This window comes from Ahaetulla prasina, chromosome 3 (genome assembly GCF_028640845.1).
Source record: "Ahaetulla prasina isolate Xishuangbanna chromosome 3, ASM2864084v1, whole genome shotgun sequence".
Lineage (NCBI taxonomy): Eukaryota > Metazoa > Chordata > Lepidosauria > Squamata > Colubridae > Ahaetulla > Ahaetulla prasina.
Window position 1 is genome coordinate 32,736,436 of NC_080541.1, and position 25,869 is coordinate 32,762,304.

At 36.9% G+C, this 25,869-nt stretch overlaps 1 protein-coding gene across 4 annotated transcripts in view; it reads right to left on the reverse strand.

The window, feature by feature from the left end:
• Positions 1-25,869, reverse strand: part of SDC2 (syndecan 2) — an 85,545-nt gene that overhangs the window by 28,744 nt on the left and 30,932 nt on the right. For 2 of the 4 annotated variants that reach the window (XM_058179169.1, XM_058179170.1), the window contains exon 2: positions 20,481-20,629. The exons of the other annotated variants lie outside the window; for them this stretch is intronic. In XM_058179169.1, coding sequence (XP_058035152.1) covers positions 20,481-20,516 — 36 coding nt within the window. In that variant the 5' untranslated portion in view covers positions 20,517-20,629. The remainder of the gene's footprint in view (positions 1-20,480; positions 20,630-25,869) is intronic. 4 annotated transcript variants of the gene reach the window in all.

Consider the following 25,869-nt stretch of genomic DNA (forward strand, 5'->3'; position numbering starts at 1 on the left):
CCTATGCACCAAGACAAATTCCTTGTGTGTCCAATCACACTTGGCCAATAAAAAATTCTATTCTATTCTATTCTATTCTATTCTATTCTATTCTATTCTATTCTATTCTATTCTATTCTATAAGTAATGGGATATACCAAGAAAATATCTGCAACCTACCGCTCCCTATTAAAGTCTCACTTGGATTGTTTTTTTTTTCCTGACAGATGGGGCGAAAAATTTATTTCTATTTTTAGGGAAATAGAAATAACAACTCCCCTCCCCCAGTTGAATACTATACCTGAAATAAAAGCCCCATTTCTAAAGCTTGCTTTTAATTTGGAGCAATAACTAGTGTCAACAATGAATGCATTGTATTGTACATAATACGGTAACACTGAAGTAGGCAATTAGACAAATACAACTGGAGAGTTTTTATTAATTTTGAAAAACATTACTATGACCATTAGAGAAGCGACATGGTGTTCCCAGTATTATTTTTTATGGCTTATTTGCTCTTTTACTCTTGTACAAAATGCTGCTTTCAGAATAATTGTAATCCACTTTTGGCACTATTTTCCCTAGGAAAACAGATATAAATCTATAAAATGAACCAATTAAATTTATCACAATGCTAGAGGAATTTTAATATCTATGTTAGGGCCAGACCTTTAATTTTCAGGCTCACTGATAAACATTCCAAATAAAATACATCTATCTTTTGCCATTAAGTTAATTGCTAAAGGCAGCTTTACTCGGAACAGATTACATACTGCGACACTATCTGCAACACCATCAAACACCCACATCTGCCTATCCCAGGTCTTTGGGAAGGCAGACAAAAATGCCAAATCCAGCCTGAACATGTGGCTGACAGTGTGTCAAACCATAATAACAACCAAACAGTACGATAAAGTAGCGACAATGGTGCGTTGGAATATCTGCAAGAAAAAGCACTTGACTGTAAGAATACTGAACGCTGTAATACCTGGAGGCAGTAGACTAGAAGAGGAAGGAATATAGAAAATCACACAATATAAAAACCTGCAGGGCTGTGGCAAAAGAAAGCAAAGGGAGTCCCTCAGTGCAATTTCAAAACATTTGGAGGACCATTTGAATAGCATTAGCATTGAGAAAATCACTACCACCCAATTTCAAAAGGCAGCTTTACTTGGAAAAGCTTATATCCTTCAACAATATCTTTAATTTTATTAAACAACATCATCTATCTATCCCAAGTCATTGGCAAGGAACTGATAAGGTAAAGATAAAGGTTCCCCTTGTACATATGTGCTAGTCATTCCCAACTCTAGGGGGTGGTGCTCATCTCTGTTTCAAAGCCGAAGAGCCAGCGCTGTCCGAAGACGTCTCCATGGTCATGTGGCCGGCATGACTCAATGCCAAAGGCGCATGGAACGCTTTTACCTTCCCACCAAAGGTGGTCCCTATTTTTCTACTTGCATTTTTATGTTCTTTTGAACTGCTAGGTTGGCAGAAGCTGGGACAAGTAATGGGAGCTCACCCTGTTACATGGCACTAGGATTCAAACCGCTGAACTGCCGACCTTTTAATCGACAAGCTTGGCGTCTTATCCACTGAGTCACCGCGTCCCTGGCAAGGAACTGATAGATGGATACAAATGTCAAATTCAGTCTGAACACCTGACTGACTGTGCAACCAACCATAATAATAATTTATTAAATTTGTATGCTGCCTGACTTTCAACAACTCTTGGTGGCCCACAACAAATAAATTATAATTAAATCAATAAAACATAAAGCTAAAGCTGACAGTCAGAGCAATGGAATTTCATTTTGAAAACGCTCTTGTGACCATGACCTGTTGGCGTAATAAAGACTAGGTGATCCAGTTCATCACAGTCTGAGGAAATAAATTTGGTTATTCTGCCAATATGGCTGAAATGTATGAATTAAAAATAGAATATACTATTTAACTTTGAAGGGCCAGGAGGTGATGGTGGTGGTGGTGGTAGTGATGATGATGCTAGTGGTGGTGGAGGAGAAGACTTCACATACTTCACAACTCTTCCTTTTTAAAGAAAATGATCGTCTGAGGTTCATTGGGTTAACTTGACTAACAGCTAATCCATCAAACACACCTGGATGGGGAGCAACAGGCTTTGACTCAACCTTAGTAAGACTGAATAGCTTTGGGTTTTGGGACCTTCTGGGGGCCTTCCTTCTAACTTCTAACTTTGGTTCTAGATGGACCACCCCAGTCAGATCTTATGTGCAATCTGGGGTTCCTCATGGACTATGGCTCCTACTCAAAGAGCAGGTGGAAGCTGTGGTTAGGAGGGCCTTTGCATAGCTTTGTGTCATGCACTGGTTGGGCCTTTTCTTGGATTGGGAGGCCCCTACTCATGCCCTAGTGACCTCCTGATTGGATTACTGCAATGCACTCTACACGGGGCTGCCTTGAAAAGTATTCGCATCCATCAGCTAGTGCAAAATACAACAGTATAGGCAATTATGGGTGCTGGTCACACAACACATGTAACATTCTGTTCCATAAGATGCTTATATACATGCAACTCATAGGGTTGATGGTTATCTTTTAGGCTCTTCATCAGGAGGTGCGCGATGATCCCCTACAGGGTTGTGCTGAGGATTTTAGTAAGTATCTGTACGATAAAATCACTCAGCTCCGGGACGGTTTGGACCAAAATTGGGTAGTTTCAGGTGAGGTGATGGAGGCTAGTCTTGTTGAGACCATCTGGGAGGAGTTTGATCCTGTGGCTCCTGAGGACATTCACAGGCTGCTGGGGCGGCTGAATGCCACCACATGTTTATTGGACCCGTGTCCCTCCTGGTTGGTGCTAGCCACTCAGGAGGTTACACGAGGCTGGCTCCAGGGAATTGTTAACGGTTCCTTGAGGGAGGGTGTTGTTCCCACCGCCTTGAAAGAGGCGGTGGTGAAGCCCCTCCTCAAGAAGCCCTCCCTGGATCCAGCTGTTTTGGGAAATTACCGTCCAGTCTCCAACCTTCGCTTTGTGGCGAAGGTTATAGAGAGTGTGGTGGCACATCAGTTACCCCAGTACCTGGATGAATCTGTCTATCTAGACCCGTTCCAGTCTGGTTTCTGACCTGGGTACAGCACGGAGACGGCTTTGGTCGCGTTGGTGGATGACCTCTGGAGGGCTCGGGACAGGGGTTATTCCTCTGCCCTGGTCCTCCTAGATCTCTCAGCGGCTTTTGATACCATCGACCATGGTATCCTGCTGCGACGGTTGGGGAGTTTAGGAGTGGGAGGCACTGTTTTTCGGTGGTTCTCGTCCTATCTCTCCGACCGATCGCAGACGGTGTTGGCAGGGGGGCAGAGATCGACCGCAAGGTGCCTCCTGTGTGGGGTGCCACAGGGGTCGGTTCTCTCGCCTCTCCTGTTCAACATCTATATGAAGCCGCTGGGTGAGGTCATCAGTGGTTTTGGGGTGAGTTATCAACTGTACGCTGATGACACCCAGCTGTACATTTCCACCCCTGACCACCCCAATGAAGCTGTCGAAGTGTTGTCTCGGTGTCTGGAGGCCGTGCGGGTCTGGATGGGGAGAAACAGGCTCAGGCTCAAACCCTCCAAGACTGAGTGGCTGTGGATGCCGGCATCTTGGTACAGTCAGCTGCAACTGCTGCTGACTGTTGGGGGCGAATCATTGGCCCCAATGGAGAGGGTGCGCAATCTAGGCGTTCTCCTGGATGGACAGTTGTCTTTCGAAGATCATTTGACGACCGTCTCCAGGAGAGCTTTTTACCAGGTACGCCTGGTTCGCCAGTTGCGCCCCTTTCTAGACCGGGATTCCCTATGCACGGTCACTCATGCCCTTGTCACTTCTCGCCTGGACTACTGCAATGCTCTCTACATGGGGCTTCCCTTGAGGAGCACCCGGAGGCTCAGTTGGTCCAGAATGCAGCTGCGCGGGTGATAGAGGGAGCCACTCGTGGCTCTCATATAACACCTCTCCTGCGCAAGCTGCACTGGCTGCCTGTGGTCTTCCGGGTGCACTTCAAGGTGCTGGTTATCACCTTTAAAGCGCTCCATGGCATAGGACCCGGATATCTTCGGGACCGCCTTCTGTTACCATATGCCTCCCACCGACCGGTGCGCTCCCATAGAGAGGGTCTCCTCAGGGTGCCATCGGCCAAACAATGTCGGCTGGCGACCCCCAGGGGGAGAGCCTTCTCTGTGGGGGCACCTACCCTCTGGAATGAGCTTCCCCCTGGACTCCGTCAACTTCCTGACCTCCGGAGCTTTCGCCGCGAGCTGAAGACCTATTTATTCTTTCGAGCAGGACTGGCATAAAATGGGTTTTAAATTGGATTTTAAATGGGGTTTTATACTATGTATTTTATAATTTTAAATTATTAGCCACATCGAATAAGTTTTTTAATTGGGTTTTATTGTATTGTACTGTATTGTATTTTATCTGGCTGTTAACCACCCTGAATCCTTCGGGAGAAGGGCGGTATAAAAATTAAATTATTATTATTGTTGTTGTTGTTGTTGTTGTTGTTGTTGTTGTTGTTGTTATTATTATTATTATTATTATTATTATTATTATTATTATTATCCACCCACCCGCCTGGACATCATCAAATATGATCTTCGCATGTGTAGAAGCTTCTACGTGTGTGCAGAAGTGGCGCGCACATGAGCGAACTGGTAGCAAAGGTAAGTGAAACCCACCCCTGCTCTTCATGGTTTGGGCCCAGGTTACTTATGAGACCGTCTCTCCCCGTGATGGTGTCTACTATCCTGTTAGATCTGGCAAGAGAGGTGTGACCATGTCCCATCAACTAGAGGGCTTCACCTAGCAGCATCTAGGAAGTTAGCCTTTTTTGCCATGATGCTCATCCTTGGGGATATCATTCCCCCCGAGATTAGGCTTGCCTCAATCTTGCTGGTCTTCCACCAGGCATTAAAAACATGGCTTTGCCATCTAGCTTGTGGTCCTGGCAATACAGGTGAGGCCATCTTACAGGTGAATTAAATGTGGAATATTGTGAATGTTCTTGGCGTTGTTTTTATAAACTCTGGTTGTTTTATCCTGATTTTATTTTGCTTTCCATTATTAGCAACAGATAAAATCTCTCACAGCAACAGTAGTCTTGGCCAAAGGTACAACTCAGGAATCCCCAATGACTATTTTTTATTTATTTATTTTTGTCACAACAATATACACAAGCATCACACAAAATGATTATGTAGTATATAAACATATATATGAGGAAATATAAGGAAGTATAAGCATATATATATATATAAAAAAACAATAGGACAGGAACGGTAGGCACATTTGTGCTCTTATGCACGCCCCTTATAGTCCTCTTAGGAATGGGGTGAGGTCAATAGTAGATAGTTTTTGGTTAAAGCTTTGGGGATTTTGAGAAGAGACCACAGAGTCAGATAATGTGTTCCAAGCACTGATAACTCTGTTACAGAAGTCATATTTTCTGCAATCTAGATTGAAGCGGTTAACATTAAGTTTAAATCTATTGGTTTCTCTTGTATTATTGCAATTGAAGCTGAAGTAGTGTTTAACAGGAAGGACATTACAATAGATGATTCTATGACTTAAACTTAGGTCTTGTCGAAGGCGGCGGAGTTCTAAGTTTTCTAAGTCTAGGATTTCAAGTCTGGTGGGATAAGGTATTTTGTTGTTTTCAGAGGAGTGGAGAACTCTTCTTGTAAAATATTTCTGGACACGTTCAATTGTATTTGATGTCAGAAATGTGGTGAGGGTTCCAGACAGGCTAGCTGTATTCAAGAATTGGCCTAGCAAATGTTTTATATGCTCTGGTTAGTAGCGTAGTGTTTTTGGAAAAGAAGCTACGCAAAATTAGGTTTACAACTCTTAGAGCCTTTTTTGCTATGTAATTGCAGTGGGCTTTGGCACATAGATCATTTGATATGAAAACTCCAAGGTCTTTAAAGGGTGGGGGGGCCTTCTCTGTGGCGGCACCAGCCCTGTGGAACAAGCTTCCTCCGGGATTACGACAACTCCCCGACCTCCGGACCTTCAGACGTGAACTGAAGACTCTATTATTTCAGCGCGCTGGACTAGCCTAAGAATAAAATGTTTTAGCAAAATTTTAATGTGGTTTTTACTGTTTTAGTGATCAGGCCATGATAATATTTAGTCTTAACTGGGTTTTAATGCTTATTTATTATATTGTTTTAATATGCCTGTGAACCGCCCTGAGTCCTACGGGAGATGGTGCGGTATATAAGTATGATTAATAAAATAAATAAATAAATAAATCTGTAAGGTAATGAAACTAATAAAAATTAGTACACTTAAGTGAGATATTTATATAAAGGCAGACTATGGCAACAAAACTCTTGTCCATTTTTCTCACTTTTTTGGTCCAAAGGGAAGGAAACTTATCTCCTTTATGTAGGCAGGACAATCTGCATTTGTTGACTGTTTTGACAACTGTGGTTAGATTTCTTATCAGTATGAGGAATTACTCATGTATTCTATAGAGAATCAATTCCTCCTGAAGATTCAAGACATCTTTTTTTTTCTTATAAGGAAATGGACTGCTATTACTATCTTTCAATATACGGAAAACACTATGATCCATAAAGTTACATTAAACGTGGGTAGATATCTCAAGCCAATGCCTTCCAGATACGTCTGGATGTATGTTTCTCAATCTAGTGCCTTGGATATATATTGTAGTCTTTGGTAGACATTCAAGAATATATATTTTTTTGTCCCACAGTATCTGAAGATGATAAATTGGAAAGACTGATATGACATATGTGTAAAGAGAAGCCAGTCAAGAGTGACTGCTGGTGATTTCAAAAACATGTTGTTTTCTAGGCAACCACTTCTTGTACTAGAGGAATGAAAGGAGGCTCCCGTCATTTTGCATAAATATATTTTGCATTCTGCATTTGAATATGATTCTGAATTTCCGGGAAACCGTTTTGTGAAATCTTTACATTGACCCGTATTTATTATTTTTCAAATTTTATTTTCATATATTATTAAATAAGATATAAATATGTGTGTGTGTGTGTGTTATCATTTTAATATTCAGAGCACATAAAATTCTGATTTACTGAGTTTATTTAGCCACTGAGAATAAGAACTGCATCCCTGAGCACAGAAGAAAGCTGTATGTCATAGTAAGTTTAAGATGCAGCCCTTAATTCAACTCTTGTGACTGAACTGAAATACATTGAGATATTACACTGCAAAATACTCAATATATTATCTTTGCCAAATGTGTAGTGATGGGGAACAATGGCACATTTTGATTCAAATTTAATCTCCATGAAATATATGGCAAAAATCTATTCTAGCAACTAAATTTCAGTATGAAAATCTTGAATATGGAAGCATTGCGATTCTAATGTTTATAACAAAAATAAAGAATTGAGAGTCAGTTACTGATAAATGTCAATCAAATCCTCTACCCATATTGCTGGCTATAATAAAAAAATATATTAGTCTTACTGTGTTTCTGTAATTCAGATGTCTCTGTCTTCTCCCTTTCCTTTATATCTAGTTCATTAATAATGCCAGTAATTCAATTTTTTATTAGGACCTAAAAGGAAAGAACTTAAATAGTATGTGTGTTGTATCCAACAGTGCTTTTATATTTGCAGAAAATACAAGGGAGGGCGCTTAATTTTTTCTATTACCCCCAAATCCTTCCTCCAAAAGCTACACTTAAAAATGTAGAAGAAAGTATGGAGACTGGAAGGAAAGGTTCCAGCAGGGAAGGAACAGAAACTCTTTCTCTAAGGCAAAGAGGCACCATGGGATGGATGTAATCGCATTTGGCTAATTTCAAGAACAAGAAATGTGCAATAAGCAGGCAACAGTAAACAAAAGCAAATAGGAGTTCAAAACTAAGTGCATAATTCTTTTTTCTCCAAGAGATTAAAGGGATTTCAAAAGCTGCTGTTAGCCAATAAAGAGGATAATTTACAATCACTGTCATGAGAATCCAGCTTGTAAGAAAACCAACGGTATAAATATAGATAGAAGTTTGTTTGTTTTTTCTGGTTCTGAACATTAACTTTTAAACAAAAATGAAAGTAACACCACTAGGGATGGCTACAGAGGAAACTCAGTATGTTTAGTCTTGAAAAAAGATGCCTGAGGGGGCATAATAGCAACATATTCCAGGCATTGGAAGGGTTATCACACAAAAGAAAGTTAAACCCTGTACTTTTTCACCCCAGAGGGCAAAATACTGGAAGACAAGAAGTTTTGTTCAGCTGAACTTAACAATAGCAGCAATCTTGAAGGGAATGGTAGGTTCCCCTTGACTGGGGATGTCAGAGAAATCTTAATTTGGATTCCTATTCTGATTAGGGCATCAGATTCCACAATCTCAAAGGCCTTTCCCAACATATGGCCTGTTTCAGACTTCTTAGGAGATGCCTCTACAAAAATCTCTATCCTTCCCAAAACCAAGTGAAATATTTTAAGCAGCACTTACAGTCCATAAACTACAAGCAGCACTTTTCTCTTGAAAACAACATACACCGTCGGTTCCAAAGTGGTTTATAAAAAGGTTTATGAAATCACTGGTGTGCTTTTTGTTCTGAGGACATGAATTCTGCGCGCGCACACACACAATCAAAACACCATAAATTGTCCCCAAACAGAATTTCATTTCAGCTCTTTGTAGAAGGTCTATTATGAAGTAGGAAATGGTTTAAGAAAGAAACGAGTGATGTTTGGCCAAAATCAAATAAAAAGTTTACTTTAAAGAGAAAATAGCCATCTTGAGAGCTACCGTTTTTTTCCCCTTCCTGCTGTCCACAGGGGAAAAATGTTGTGTCTTTTACATATTCAAGGGCAATAGGGTAAAGGTTAGGTATATCTTCACATTCTGCTGGAACCATCTGTCTTCCTGACTTAACAAAGAACTAAAATAGTTACTCTATGATGTCATGTTAACTATGTATATTAAAGGAAACCTTACTAGCATCTTTGGAATTTGGACCACTGGAAACTAATTGTGTTGTGAAGTGTGGTTTGCAGAAAGAACAGGGATTCAAAGGGGAACAAAACATCTGAGACATATGCTATCCACCCAAGAATATACTCAGATCTCTTTGCTGCATCTGATTCTTTTTTTTTCCCCCTGCTTCTAATTGCATTTTTGGAAAAACTCTCTGGCTTTTTATGATTTTATTTGTAAGATGATTTGTTGTAACCATGCTTGACCAATTTTCTGCAATCTGATTAAAATAAACACTGATTCTTTTCATATGTTTTTCTACCCAATATTAATGAAGCATTACTTTACTCTTTCAACTTCCTGCAACTAGACATTTAGCTACCAGATCTGGAAGCTTTTCAATGACCGTACCCTAGAAATCATAACCCTTGATTTACAACTGTAATGGAGCCTGTCCATCACAGTCATAAGACATGATTATCACAAATCAGGTCACCCAGTTAGCAGACCCAATTTTATGACATTTTTTGTGGTAATAATTAAGCAAACGAATAGTTTGCTATGGGCTGGTTTTGATTTTAAAAAATGGGAGTAAATGCTGTTGTTGTTGTTTTTTGGCAAAACCATTATAAAATATGGTTCATGTGACTGTGGGACGCTGAAAACAGTTATAAATGCAGGATGGTTGCCAAGTGTCTGAATTGTGGTCACATGACCACGAGGGGAGTAGCTATCAGAATTTCGGGATTGGATTCTAAGTACCCCCTGGGGAGGCCCATTGTAACTTCAAATGTTGTAAGTTTGAGGACTACCTGCCTGAACGTTAAAAAAAATCTGAAATTTGAATTGACATTTCAAAATGCAAAACCTAATTTTCAGTTTTTGATGTAATTGGCTTGATTGCTAAGCATGCTTATCTTTCATGAGATCGAATAGGGCTGGGAACAATTATTTGCCAGTCTTAAGTAGGGACTAAATTGAATATGAGATTAAGAATTCAGATCCTAGTTTTGTGTTGCTGCTACTTGGTCTTTGTCTTTGGTGACTATCTTCTTAATTTTGGCTCATCCAACTCTCTGAGGAACGTTTGGGGAGATCTCATCAATGTTTTGCCAGTGGTGTTTGGATTAGAGAGGGGGTCTGTGTTGTAGAAAACTTGGAAGCCAGGTAACAATTCCTTTGGACTGCACACAACATTGTATTTTTACGTGTGAATGAAGACATATTTTTATAATATACAGCTAGTGGAACATTTTATCTTGTTAAATTTGAATAACATCCATGCAAAAGTACTATTGCTTGAATCCCAGCCTTTCTGACCTGAACATTGATTCTGAATGTTTAAATGCATACACCTTACTGAAAAATAAAAAAAGAATTCTTTCATCTTTTCAAAGTAGCAATCACGGTGCAATCATAGGCAACTAACGAAAACTGTTCATTTCCACTGCTGACATATGTAGAATCTAAAAATACAAGCCCATCAGATTATAGATTTGCACTTTTGTAATTGATGGTTACATTGATGGTAACTAACTTGTCTCGTATGTAATGCTATAGTTGAAAGCGGTGTCAAACTACGCAGTTCGCTGGTAAAATGTATAGAATAAAAAGTAAACGTGAATATAGCAGTTCACTTACTTACCAAATATCTCTGAAGTGGAGAAAACACTATTCAATGCAGCAAATCTATACCTCTATAGCTACAACTGTTGCAAATTATTTAGTCAATTTACACAACTGTTGGGATTGTCTCAATTTACAACCATTCGTTTAGTAACCATTTGAAGTTATAACAGCACTGAACGAAGTGAGTTATGACCATTTCAAGATCAAGTGAGGTACTAATATCACTCTATAAAGCCTTAGTAAGACCACATCTAGAATACTGCATCCAGTTTTTGTCACCACAGTATAAAAAAGATGTTGAGACTTTAGAAAAAGTGCAGGGAACAGCAACCAAGATGATTAGGGGATTGGGACTAAAACATATGAAGAACGGTTACAGGAACTGGGCATGGCTAGTCTAGTGAAGAGAAGGCTCAGGGGAGACAAGATAGCAGTGTTCTAATATTTGAGGGACTCCCATAGAGAGGAAGGGGTCAAGCTATTTTCCAAATTACCCAAAGGCCACACAGGAATAATGGATGGAAAGGAGACTTAGAAATAAGGAGAATTTTTCTGACAGTGAGAACAATCAACCAATGGAACAGCTTGCCTTCGGATGTTGTGGGAGCCTCATCACTGGAGGCTTTCAAGAAGAGGTTGGACTGCGGTTTGTCAAAAATGGTGTAGGGCGGGAGGTTGGACTAGATGACTTACAAGGTCCATTCCAACACTATTAATCTGTTACGTTTAATCTGTTAAATTTTTCACATGACCATTGCTGCATCTAATCGAAATTCAGGCACTTGACAACTGGCATAGATTTACGCCAGTTGCACAGTCCCAGGGTCATGTGATTGCCATTTGTAACCTTTTTTTTTTAATTTGCATTTATATCCCGCCCTTCTCCGAAGACTCAAGGTGGATTACACTATGTCAAGCAATAGTCTTCATCCATTTGTATATTATATACAAAGTCAACTTATTGCCCCCAACAATCTGGGTCCTCATTTTACCTATCTTATAAAGGATGGAAGGCTGAGTCAACCTTGGGCCTGGTGGGACTTGAACCTGCAGTAACTGCAAGCAGCTATGTTAATAACAGACTGTCTTAGCAGTCTGAGCCACCAGAGGCCCCAACCTTCCTGGCTGGGTTTCAATAAGACGAGTCAACAGGAAGAAGCCAGAATCGCTTAATGAACACGTTATTCATTTAACAGATGCAGTGATACACTTAACTACTGTGACAAAAAAGTCAGAAAATGGAGCAAAATTCATCTGCTTAGCAATGGAAATTTTGGGCTTAATTGTGGTCGTAAGTCAAGGACTACCCGTAATTCATTTATAGAACACAAAGATGTCCAAGAATATTGGATAAAGAAGGGGAGACTGCCTCAGTTAACAATTAGTGTTGGATCACAGCAGGGGGAAAGCGGAGCACATCTGCCACATCTGGAATCACTTCCCAACTCACCTTTTTAATGTTTTTTTTTCCCCCTGTGGATGATTGCTATGAGCATTCCAGTTAGCAGCTCTGTTCCAAGCAAATATAGTACTTGCATTGTAGCAGGAGCTCCAGGCTCATTCATTCAAGTTCTTTTCAGAAAGTTATTCAGCAAGGAGCCTATCCAAGACAAATAATAATATCTACAAGAAATTGCAAAGCAGCTATTTACAGGAAATAACATACTTACCACAGTTCCTTTTCAAAACACAAAACGGAAATTGTATTGCCAAGCAATTAACGGTGATAATATTGTTTTGCCATTGTAATCAATATCTACACTATACTTTTATGTTGTTTTTAAAACCTTTTATGATAGAGATTTAAGATTAATTTTCCTCAATTTATTTTATCTCCATTGTTCCATGAAGAATTTATTGAGTTTCCATGATGGCTTTGCTATCAAAATGTAGTATTGATTTATTTAAAGAACATATATGGCTGGCTAGCTCATATAATGATTGTAGGCAACTTGCAACAATCCATAAAAACATTGCTAAAAACAAAAATGCCTTTTCTCACCAGGGAACAAACCAATCTCCTAGTTCAACACCTATCCTACCCTAATTCTTGGGGGGAAGAACCAGGTCTTCCAAAAGGCTAAAAATATAGGGATCCCTTGTATATCAGTGGGATGTTATTTCAAAGGGTTGGGCAACCACCAAGATCCAATCAAGAGGCAATGTTTAAGGGAGGGTACCCGGAGCGCACCAAATATTGGGGAAATAACTATTATTTTTATTTAACATGAATTCTGATCACTTATTTAATGATATTGTGTAAAAATATCATTGGCTTTGTAGAAATTATTTTTATTACCATCCTTTTCCTTTTTTCTGTTTGGTTTTTTTATATAAGATTTGAATAACATTGTTTAAAATAAATAATTCATTAATGTTGGAAAACATTCCTTCCTGATACTGATGATTTCTGCAAGGCAAATATTTAGCAAGTTGTTATGAAGTTTCTGCTGAAAGTAATACTGTGAATCCAAAGCCTAAATGAACAATCAAGCAGCAACAGCAACAAAACTGTTGTTTATTTTTTTTTTTTTATTATTATTTTTTTTTTAATGTTTTTATTTTTTTGCAACAAACAAACAAAAAGAAAATACATTATTACACCCTTGTGCTATACATAAAAGGAAGATTTGGGTCTTCGGATATATCCTCATGATTGCCAAAATCCACGTTCTCGAGGTACAGGTACTGAAGCGTCCAATGTTCCAAGCGCAAAGTCCACAAATGGTTTCCAAGTCTTCCAGAAAATATCTTCTTTATACACACCACTTCTAATTTTAATATCACATGTCATTTTATCATTTAAAGCTAATTTCCACATTTCAGAATTCCACTCTTCTATTCTAAAAATCACATCTAGTTTCCAATATCTAGCTATTATAATTCTACCTATTATAATCATAATTGTAATCAATTCTTTTCATATTTTGTTAATTCTATTTCCTTAATTACCAACAATAATATAGTTTCCACTCTCAATGTTATTACTTTCCCCATCATTTCAAATATCATTTTCTCCAATTGTTGCCAAAACTTATTAACCTTATCACAATTAAACCACACATGTTCATAAATCCCCAATTCCATCTCACATCTCCAACATTTTTACTAGTTTTTTATCCATTTGTGACAATCTTACTGGAGTCAAATACCATTTCCAAACAACTTTATAATTGTGCTCTTTAATCCTTATAGATAAAGTTCTCATAATTCTACTCTTCCAATTCACATTCCAATCTGATTCTGGTATTTCAATATTAAGATCTTTTTCCCAATTTGTCCTCATCACTCTTTGTAATTTTTCATCAGAATTTATAATCTTATAAACCCTACTAACGAGTCCCTTTAGCCCAATTTCATCTTTCATAATCCGAGATACTAAATATTCAAATTCAGTTTCACATCTATTTATCGAATAATTTTCCTTAGTTTTTTGTCCATTTTCTATCTGTATTTTTCAAACCAACTTAACCCTAATTTTTCAATAATTTCTTTATTCCTCCTTTCATTTCCATAACTTTTATCCAATCTCTAATAATTTCTATATTTTCCTCTTTAATCACTTCATTACGTTTTATATTATTTTTAATTGGCCAAATTCAGTTGTCTCCCCAAAAGATTATATCCGAATTAAAATTTTAACAAATTTGTTCCACATTTTACTTAATCCTTTAACCAATAACTTCTACTTACACATTTTAAATTTGCTTTATCTAAAACCACCTTGATCCAAATTTCTATATCCTTAACTCTAAATCTCTCCAATAATTATCTTCACCTTTAAATATTTTTACCACTATCCGGATACCATACGCACAGTAATAATTAAATAATTTGGGGATTCCTAATCCACCTTCCTTTTGATTTTGATACCACATTTTCTTCACTAATCTGGGTCTTTTGCCACCATTGCAAAATTTATCCAGTTTTTTCTGATATCCTTCAATATCTTTCTCTGTCAAATTTAGTGGTAGCATCTCGAATAAAAAGTTGAACTTGGGCAGCAACATCATCTTACACATTGCAATTCTACCAAACCAAGACAACTTTAAAATTTTATATTTATCTATCTTCTTCTCAATTTCGTTAATCACCACATCATAATTAAGTTTTTTCAATTCTTTAACCTTAAGTGAAAGCACTATACCCAAATATTTCAATGTGTTTTAATCCTTATCCCAAATTGCTCTTGCATATTCTCAGACTCATTACCATTACTATCCATCAATAATTCTGACTTTGACCAATTTACTTTCAATCCTGTCATTTCTTCAAATTCTATCAAATGCTTATATATCTTTTCAAATCTTTCTCTACATTTCCAAAATAATTAAAGTATCATCCGCATACAAATTTATCTTATACCCCTTATATCCTTCTAATTCTTCATCTTTTTCTATCATTTTTGTCAATATTTCCATAGCCAATAAAAATAATGTTGGGGACAGGGGACATCCTTGTCTCGTACCAGCTTCTAATTTTATCTCTTCAGTTAATATTCCATTCACCTTCACTCTTGCACTGCTCTTTTGGTACAATTTTGAAATAACATGTATAAACTTATTACCAAAGCCTAAAGCCTCCACAATTACTTTAATTGTTTCCCATTGTACAGAATCAAAAGCTTTAAAATATCCAATGATACTATACCAATTTTATCACCATTATATTCAGCTACATCTATAATATTTAATACTCTTCTAACAATATCACTCATGTATCTACCCTTCACAAAACCTACTTGATTATAACTTATATATCTATCTATAAATCTATTTAATCTATTACTTATAATAGCAGTAAATATCTTTGCATCCTGATTAATTAAAGAAATGGGCGATAGGACTCAATCCTTTCTAAATCTTTATCTGGTTTAGGAATTAGGGATATCACCGTTCTATTCCATGACGAAGGTACTTCCCACCATGTAATATTCCATTGAATAATTTTTGCAGTCTTGGTATTATTAATTCTTTAAATTCTTTATATAACTCAACAGGTAATCCATCCTCACCTGGAGCTTTCCTAATTTTAATTTTGTATTATTCCATTAATCTCATCTTGTGTTATATCTTCTTCCATCAATTCCTTATATGTTTGATCAATTTTCACCACATACTTTTCTAAATAGCTTTGCAATTTTCCCGATTAATTGGTTTCTTTGAATATAGATTCTGAAAAAAGTTTCTAACCACTTCACATTTCTCTAATTTTTTATAACATCTTATACCTCTATCATCTATCAAAACTCCAATTTCTCTCTTCTCTCTTTTATCTTTCGCCATCTTTGCCAATAATTTAGAATTTCTATTACTAAATTCAAAAATTCCTATTTAAAAATCTCAAATTTCTTTTACTAACTCTGTATCTTCTTCTATCATTTTATTTCTTAACATATTAAGCTCCTGAAGAATTTTAATTGAAGAGATCGATCTTTTGTGCTGGACTGACTGGCTGAAGAAGATTTTATTAGGTGGATAATTTTTTTAATTATTATTTTTCTTTTGAGAGGAAATTAATAGCTTGTTTATATTACAGAAAACAAAAAGGACTTTGTTTTGAAGTTCAAGCTGGTTTGTTTTTTTCAAAATGACTCAACAACTTTCAGAAACGCAGCAAATTTCTGCAGCTTTAAATAAAATTGGGGAAAAAATAGCAGGACTATCAGAGCGTATAGATAATTTGACATTTAAACTGACATCTGAAGTGCAAAATTTAAAGCAAGAGATGAATGATAACTTTGCTAAACAAAAGAGGAAATGACAATGATTAAAGATGAAATGGAGCAGCTGCATGTGCATGAGGCAAAAGTAGATCGGCAAATTGGCAAAATATTTTATAAAATGAGCAGCAAGATAAGAGAATTTGTCTTTTGCAAGAAGAGATGAGGAAATATAATTTTGTTATTAGAGGAATCTCGGAAGAAAGGGAGGATAAATTGAAACAGCGGGTTTTGAAATGGATTAATGATTTGGATACGCAACTTACGTTCACAATAGCAGACCTGGCAAGTGTTTTAGAATTGGATATAGAAGGCAAAATGGTTCTAACAGGAATGTGCTTGTCAGGTTCGCAAATCTTGGTGATAAGTTGGAAGTTATGGCCAAGTTAAGAGAGTTGGGAGATGCTTTGAAGTTTGAAGGGAAGACTATTCAAGTCTTCCCGGATATATCAAGAGAAGAAAGGGCATGGAGATTTTTTTTCTTTTGAGAGGAAATTAATAGCTTGTTTATATTACAGAAAACAAAAAAAGGACTTTGTTTTGAAGTTCAAGCTGGTTTTTTTTTTTTTTTCTCTGCCGACGTGGAGAAAAAATGGCGCTGATTAAGCTGTGAGGTAATTGTGTTTCTTTGTGGAGTGAATATGACTCATAAGTTACTGATAAGCTACTAACGAGTGCAAATAAGCCGTTTCGCTTCAATTAAGATTGTCGTCCCTTGATCTTCATCAAGACCCTCTGTAAAATTGGTTTGACTGCTGTCCTTTGATCTTCACTAAGACTCTTTGAAAAATTGGAATCCCAGTTTGAGAAATTTTTTGGTTTTTTTTTTTTTCAAAATGACTCAACAACTTTCAGAAACGCAGCAAATTGCTGCAGCTTTAAATAAAATTGGGGAAAAAATAGCAGCACTATCAGAGCGTATAGATAATTTGACATTTAAACTGACATCCGAAGTGCAAAATTTAAAGCAAGATATGAATGATAACTTTGCTAAACAAAAAGAGGAAATGACAATGATTAAAGATGAAATGGAGCAGCTGCATGTGCATGAGGCAAAAGTAGATCGGCAAATTGGCAAAATATTTTATAAAAATGAGCAGCAAGATAAGAGAATTTGTCTTTTGGAAGAAGAGATGAGGAAATATAATTTTGTTATTAGAGGAATCTCGGAAGAAAGGGAAGATAAATTGAAACAGCGGGTTTTGAAATGGATTAATGATTTGGATACGCAACTTACGTTCACAATAGCAGACCTGGCAAGTGTTTTAGAATTGGATATAGAAGGCAAAATGGTTCTAACAGGAATGTGCTTGTCAGGTTCGCAAATCTTGGTGATAAGTTGGAAGTTATGGCCAAGTTAAGAGAGTTGGGAGATGCTTTGAAGTTTGAAGGGAAGACTATTCAAGTCTTCCCGGATATATCAAGAGAAGAAAGGGCATGGAGATTTTTTTTAAAACCAATTACAAAAGTTTTGAGAGATAATGGAATTAAATACAATTGGAGGCCACCACAACAATTGAAATTTTTTATAAAGGAAGGATGCGTACAATCACCCCAGATATAGATGCATTATTATATTTACGGAGCTTGGACTGATTGAGATGGAGGATTTAATGGAGATAAAAGATCAAATGCTTCAGATGGGTGGAACATACGTGGAAACATCAATCTCAGAAGAAGAAAAAGGGGCTATTGGAGGCAAGACTCTAAAGGGTTAAAGAGGAAAGAAATATCACCTGTGTTGGTTGAACAGAAGAAGAGTCGTGAGGATACAGTAGGAGAAGAAGCAGATAAGAGTCTTGGAAAATATGAAGCTGAATGCGGTCATCGCTATCTTTTTTTGAGTGATGAATTTAAATAGACAGCCCGAAAGAAGTGCCCGGGCATTGGCACGTCCCTCTCCCCATTCTCTTTATAGAGGCGAAACCGATGAGGATGTGGGGAAGAAGATTGTTTGTATTTTATTGTTTGTTTGTTTTGTTTTTGTCTGTTTGCTTATTGTTGTTTATATGGTAGTTTAATGTCGGGTGGTGGGGGCACAGAAAGGAAGATGCGGGATAGGATTAAAAATTTATATTTTAAATGGGAGTTATAAAAATAATGTCATGGAATGTGAAGGGTACAGGAATCAGATTAAAGAAGAAGATTGGAGCTTAAGATTAAAAGGATTTACCAGACATTTTATTTTTACAAGAAACCCATCAGAAACCTGAAGATTCAAATAGAATGTATATAAAAGGTATGCAAATATATGAAAAGCATTTGGAACTTCAAAAGCTAGAGGAGTTGCAACACTGATATCAGATAGGGTGTACTTTGAAAACATAAGGTAATTTTGGATGAAGATGGAAGATATGTAATAATTGTTGGAAATCTTAATGAGGAAAAAGTGACACTTGTTAATTTATATTTACGAATGAAAAACAAAGAGAATTTCTTGAAAAATAACAAAATTTTGGAGAATGAAAGTGTAGGAAAGTAATTGTGGCTGGGGATTTTAATTTAATCAGAGATAAAATAGACAGTACTAATCCCACCCGCTGTGGAGGAGCAAATAAAATGGGGATTTTAAATATGTGGATGCTTCGAAATGGCGTGGTTGATGTGTGGAGAGAGGTTAAAGGAATTGAGAGAGTATACACTTTTTCTCTAAGATATATAATACATATTCTAGAATTGATTATATTTTTCTTTCTAAAGATTTGTTGAATAATGTGGATAAGGTAGATGTGGGAATTTTTAAAGATTCTGATCATGCAGAAGTTATGGTGGACTTAGATTTTAATTTTGAGAAAAAAAGAAGCTATTGGAGATATGACGAGAAATTGTATAAAAATGAAAAGGATAAAAAATGGATACTTAAAAAATTGGAGGAAAGTTGGAGATTAAATGATAACGGGGAGGTTAAATTTGAAATTGTTTGGGATGCGATGAAAGCGGTGTTTAGAGGGGAGAGTATCAAATTATCAAGTAGGAAATATAAAAATTATAAAATTAAAATGGAAAGAGATAAAAATAAGATTAAAGAATTGGAAAATCAATTTTTGCTTACTACAAAACTGTTGTTTAAATATAAGAACATACTATAGGAAAACAGAAGTCCCAAAGCCATAAAGTATGACCTGCGAACATCTGCCTCATTATCATTACCAAGAATAAATGGTAGCAGTTGAAGTAGGATTACACTGAAACTCAAATATCTTAGATCTTAAAATAATTAGGAACTGCTATTCAGATTGTTGGACGAGCAGACACAGAAACAGCCAGGGAAGTGAGTCCTGATTTACCCCCAATTTATGAAGTACTTAGGAAGGGAGGGAAGGACTTGACAGCACAAGGAAACTACAGCCAATGACTTAATAGCCAGCCATCAACACTCCAATCTACATCTAAAAAGCTACAGACAATAGGCACCACGCACAAAATAGCCCAAAGCGCACAGAGAAGTTCCTTGAGGATAGGCTCCAGCATGAGTCTGAAACCTTGGAAGACAAAACCTCTGGACCCAGTGACCGATTTAGATTGGAGCCTGCATAATTAGCAAAAAACAAGCAAACATTCCATGCCTTTCTTTCTTCAAGAAATTCAGGAAAATACAGAAAGTCTGCCTTTGTCCACTTTGTATTACCGTTCCCTTAAATGTGCCTTTCTAAAGAAGGTTGACTCTGGCCTACAATCAAAGTAAGACTGTCCATTCACGATCCATGCATTTGGGGCAAATGAGATTAATGGAACTGTAGATAAGAAATTAAGGAAATCATGCCTACACTACAGATGGCTCAGTGGTTTTGCTTGTGAAGAAAGTTAACACCCACCCCTCTTAGAAGAATGAAATATTTTAGGGAATATTAAAAAGGCAGAATATTATATTTCCCTGGATGAGAAAAGAAGAAACAGGTTTTTAAAGACAAAGAGCAGCTCCCTGCCCCCAGCAGATATTTGGTACACATAAACAAAAGACCTCAGCTCCAGGCTGATGGGATTAAGACATGACCCTCCAGGACATAATAGGGTTATCTATTAGCAGAACTCACCACATGCCACAACCAAGCCCCTCAATTACATCACCCAGTAAGGTTCAACCAAGCTCGATTCAGACAAACATGACTCCACATGGGAGCCTGCAACCAATAGGATACATGCCCTTGCCACAGGAACAGGAAGCTCAAGTTCAAAGCCCAAGAGAGGGCATAAATAACACTCACTCTGCTTTCCATGTGTTCCCAGGACTTCAAACCCATGTGGTCCTGTTCACCATTAAACCATCCTTCCAAGCAGCTTCCATGTTTCCAGTGTCTTTCTCCCCACTTGGAACTGAACCCAGATGGACATTTCTTCCAACACTTGAAATAAACTATAATGAAAAGGAAACTCTGCTAAAAATATCATGCTAGGAAAATATAATCAATATGTGAAGATGGATGAGTATATGTGATAGGATGTACATACACAGAAAAGAAAAAAAAACCTGTGAGCTCAGAACAGTTTTGCAGGCTTATTTAAAGGACTAAATTAACACATTTTAAAAACATTAAATTAACACATTTGTAAACATACAGACACAACAAACCTGGATTTCTAAACAACATTCCTTGCTCGTGCATAAAATGAAAATTAAGGACAGCTTAGACCTCACTGTTGATTGTGGATCATACAACACATAACACTTGAGCTGAATTCAACACTTTCTACAAACATTTGAAAAATCTTACAAAGTCAGATGTGCCCCAAGAAAGGAGAAAACTAGATGTCAGAATTAAGTTAACAGAAAAGGGATTGACTCCAATCTTTTACTGGCATATGTTCCCCAATCTATGGAAATTCAGATTTCTCCTCCAATGTTCTAAGAACAGGCAACTTGGTGCAACTCAGCTGCTTTCTACAGACTCAGCAAGCATGACTAACATCAAGAGATTGTGGAAGTTACAGAGCAATAGACGGAGGCCCCAAGCTTCTTGTCTGCTCTACACCTCAAAGAACTTTCCACTAAAATACAGATCTTTTGTAGATATAAAGCTGAACTAATACTTGGTGCAATATTTGAGCTATCATGCCTAGATTATCTATGGCAGTGATGGCTAACCTTTTTGGCGTCGTGTGCCAAAAGCGGGGGAAGCGGGGGGGTCATGCACGTGCGTGGCCACACCCATAATTAAATGCCCCCCCCGCACCCCGTTCGGCCACACATGCATGCGTGATCCCTCCCCCGCTTCGCCTGCTTTTGGCACGCGATGGCAAAAAGGTTACCGGTGATCTCAGTAGGACCGTTTTTCGCCATCCCCAGGCTCCAGAGCCTTTCTTGGAGCCTGGGGAGGGAGAAAGTGCCCCACCCAGAGGCTGGAAACAGCCTGTTTCCTGACTTCCGGTGGGCCCAGGAGGCCCGAAAATTAGCTGGAGCTGAGCTAGGGCAATGTTCGTGTGTGCACAGATATGAATCTTAATTGTATAGCCCATAGTTTTTGCAGAATATAGTTAGGTGTTGCATCCTAACTGATAAGTAATCCTTTAACTAGTCACTAGAGTAAATTATGTTTTGGTAATATAATCAAACTTCTTTTTAATTTCAAAAAAGCAGGGAGGAAGAGTCCCATATATTTAGTTTTAGTTTGATAATTAGCTTGATTTTTATGTTGCCTAAACAAAGAATGCAAATAAATTTTGGATGAAATTATAATATGATATCAGTAATTATTAAAGATTGGAATTCTTGCTCCTGCCTTTTCTGTAATCAGTTTGAAAGTCCCAGGGATGTATTAACCAGATAAGGACGGATTGGTAAATAGATACCAATGTAAATATAAGCTTGTAGAGGAACGATTGAATAAGAACAGAAAAATATATATTTATGCCGATACGGCAAGCTGTAAAATATGTAATGTTATGTCTGTTATGTATTTTTAATGTGTTTTTGTTTTTTGTTGTATTTTTCTTTATTTTGTTTTTAAAAGTTTAATAAAAATTATTTTTTTAAAAAAAGAAAGTCCCAGGGATCTGTGAGAAATTCCTTCGATTAATATTTTCATTTAGAAATAGAATAACAGAGTTGGAAGGGCCCTTGGAGGTCTTCTAGTCCAATCCCCTGCCTAGGCAGGAAACCCTACACCACTTCAGACAAATGGTTATCCAACATCTTCTTAAAAACTTCCAGTATTGGAGCATTCGCAACTTCTGGAGGCAAGTTGTTCCCCTGATTAATTGTTCTAACTGTCAGGAAATTTGAGTTTACCCAATTTACTTTTTCACTTTTCTAGGTATAAAAAGAATTAGATAAGAACAATGGAAGATTATTGTTTTATATATTTAATGCTGTATTATTATATGCACAAAAATGGAAAGACCTCTGAAATACGCACATCTGAAAATTGGTTGGTAAAAACAACAAAACTAAGACAAATGGCAAAATTTAATAAAGCATACAGTCTTACCGGAATCAAAATTAGCTCTCTAAATTTGAACAGTGTAGGTGAATATCCAAACAATTGTTTTTAATAAAAATGATAAGCATCCTGTTTCCATTATTTTATTATTTTATGGGTTTTCATACCCCTTAAATAATAATTACAATGATATGCACCATTATGAAAGCTCCATGAACTTTTATGTTTAAAGACTGAACTTTGAATGAATCTGAACTCTGTATTCAGAGTTTTTTGGGGAGGTGGGAGGGGGCAGCAGATGAAAATGGTATTTCTACCATTTCAAACTCTCAGCGAAATCTATGCAAAGTTTGCAAAGGCAGAATATCAAATGTTAGCCAAATGTAGGGAAGATTAAGCGCTCAGTATTGCAACTCGAAAAAAATCAGATTACAAAGAAAACAAATCTCCTCCTTTTTAAGCCCTTTATTATGAAATAGCTATTCATAGATTCCTGAAATACCAATAATTCTTTTCATTCACTATTAAGAAACTCTTATAAGCTTAATGAAAGGAAGAAATACTATCCTCAAACAAAGACAAGATGCTTCAGGAAACAGAAGGAATGTCCTTTCAGTATTAAAAACCTGCACAGAAACCATTAAGGCAGAAAGTATGGGGAAAGGATATAGATAAAAGGAATCTCTGCTTAGGGACTTTTAATAATAGTGAATCTGTTTGCTTAACTGATAAAACATTTCTGAGCTTTTTTATGCCTACCCTTACAAAGCAAATGCATTTTACAAAATATTTAAAAATCACATCAAAATCAAATATTTTCAAGAAATCAAGAATATGAGTGTATGCTCGCTTGTTTTACATGCAGTTCCCTAGAAATGTTTCTTTTTCTGGGGAAAAGGTGTTTGTGAGGCTCAACCTGCTCAAAGACTATTTCAATAGCAAATTAGAAGAAATATATAGTGTAGACAGAAAAGTCTACCATCTTTATCCTGCTATGATGAAGTTGACTATTAAAGTAATAAAGAAAATAGAGTAAGAGATAATTTAGGGACACAGACCATTATCAGTAAGATATGAGGTATTGGGTACTTAGATCCTGGGAGGCCATGCCACACAAGTCACAACTTTACACATTTCAGCATCTTCTAATGCAATGAAAAAACCCTGAAGAGCCATTGCCAAATAATAAAAAAAGGCATGTGCCAATGAACTAACATCCAAACAAATAGAAATCTATAATCCACATCAAATTCATGAAAGTTGCAATAGTAATTCAAAGTGGAATTATAGTAAAATACTACAGGGGTTCTCCCATTTCTAACAGCTTCACAGTAGGATAGAGAACCCACAAGCAAAGAGAATGGACCAAAATAAAATTGGAAGGGATAATATAAAAGGATATTGATGCGATACGAGGAATAGTTGTACAACACAGCGACTTATAAAACAAGAACATATTTATTGATTGATTGATTGATTGATTGATTGATTGATTGATTGATTTATATTGCTGCCTATTTGCCTATGGCGCCCATGGATTAAAACTAACAATGCTGAAATATTTTCACCCCACCAATATGCTCCAAAGTGCAAGGAATGAGAAAAACATGCAACTTTACTATAGCCAAAGTTCATAATATTTATTGGCTGGAATAACAAATTGCCACTAAAGGGCAACCCGAAAGAAATCCAAAGGAATACCAGGGCTGTAGATCAACTAGGGAGATGGAGGGGGGGAGAATGGACACCATTCCAGAAGAAGGCAATTTCTATTAACCTCCCAAGGTCTAAAATGCTAAAAAGCCAGAGATATCTTTTTAAAAATCCTGTCCAAATATCCAGTTGTTCTGTCACAAAGAATCTGTGCAACCACTGTCCTTATACAAGAGTCTTCTCAATTTGCAAAATCTTTCTAAATCTGTTTCTAGAATATTCAATAACCACTTATCCATAGAAGATTTAGCAGCAATCCACTATTTATGTTGCTTATGCACTTTAACAAACTAAATATAACAAGGAGATGCATACACATGCATATGCAGCTTAATCAAATATGTATTTATTAGGTCTGTCCGTTGCACCTGGGTTCAAATCTTGAGAGTGGGCATTTCTAGTAGATGTAAGTATGGAAAATCAGTACAAACTATTAATAAGAGAATAGTAGAGTTGGAAGGGACCTTGTAGGCCATCTAGTCCAACCCCCTGCCCAAGCAGGAGGCCCTACCGCATTTCTGACAGATGGCAGTCCAGTCTCTTCTTGAAGGCTTCTAGCGATGAAGCAACTTCTGAAGTCAAGCTGTTCCACTGGTTGATTGCTCTCACTGTCAGAAAATGTCTCCTTATTTCCAGGTTGAACCTCTCCTTGATCAGTTTCCATGTATTATTCCTTGTCTGGACTGAAGGTGCTTTGGAAAGTAGTGTGACCCCCTCCTCTCTGTAACAGCAATTCACTTTTCTGTTCAACATAGTACTCAAGGCTGCTGACAATAATTAAACAACACAATATGCAAAAAATTAAAAAAATGAAAATGAAAAAGCAGCTTAATTGCTAATTAGAAACCTTTAGTAAAGATTTTTTATTAAACTGCTCCTTTAAAAGCAAATATAAGGCACATTTAAAACAAAACAAAAGTTATAGAGTAAAGAAAGGTGTTTGCCACATGCTTCCTAATACTATGACCAAACAAAACCATTTTTGTTACCTCCATGCAAAAAGAATGGAACAATTCATCATCTTCTTACCACTCTGCTATAAAAAGATTACTCATTAAAATGGTTGCTATTGTAATACATATTATTATATCATCTGAATCAGGGAACATTCACCATAATGTGAAGATAAATGTAGGCAATGTGCAAGTCCAATTTAATTCTGGATTAATTACATCAAATGAACATGATCTTTAAATGAAGTCCATTTTGTATAAACTGATCACATGAACAGGTCATCTGAGGGAAATGAGAGCCCATAAATGGGGCAGGGAAATAGTTTTATAAAAAGGAACTACATTGACCTGTCTAATTTTGCAGAGCTAAGCTCAGAAATCTGTAGATGGCTAGGAAAAGGCTTTGCCAACATCTTAAAACCAAGGTCTTTCCTGAGAATTTATCAAGGGCCACAGAGTAGATGCGGATCTGATTCAAAGTGTAATAGTACTTAGAATAAAAATGGTAATAGTTTAAGAATTGTCTAAAATTAATAAATATCCATATCAAA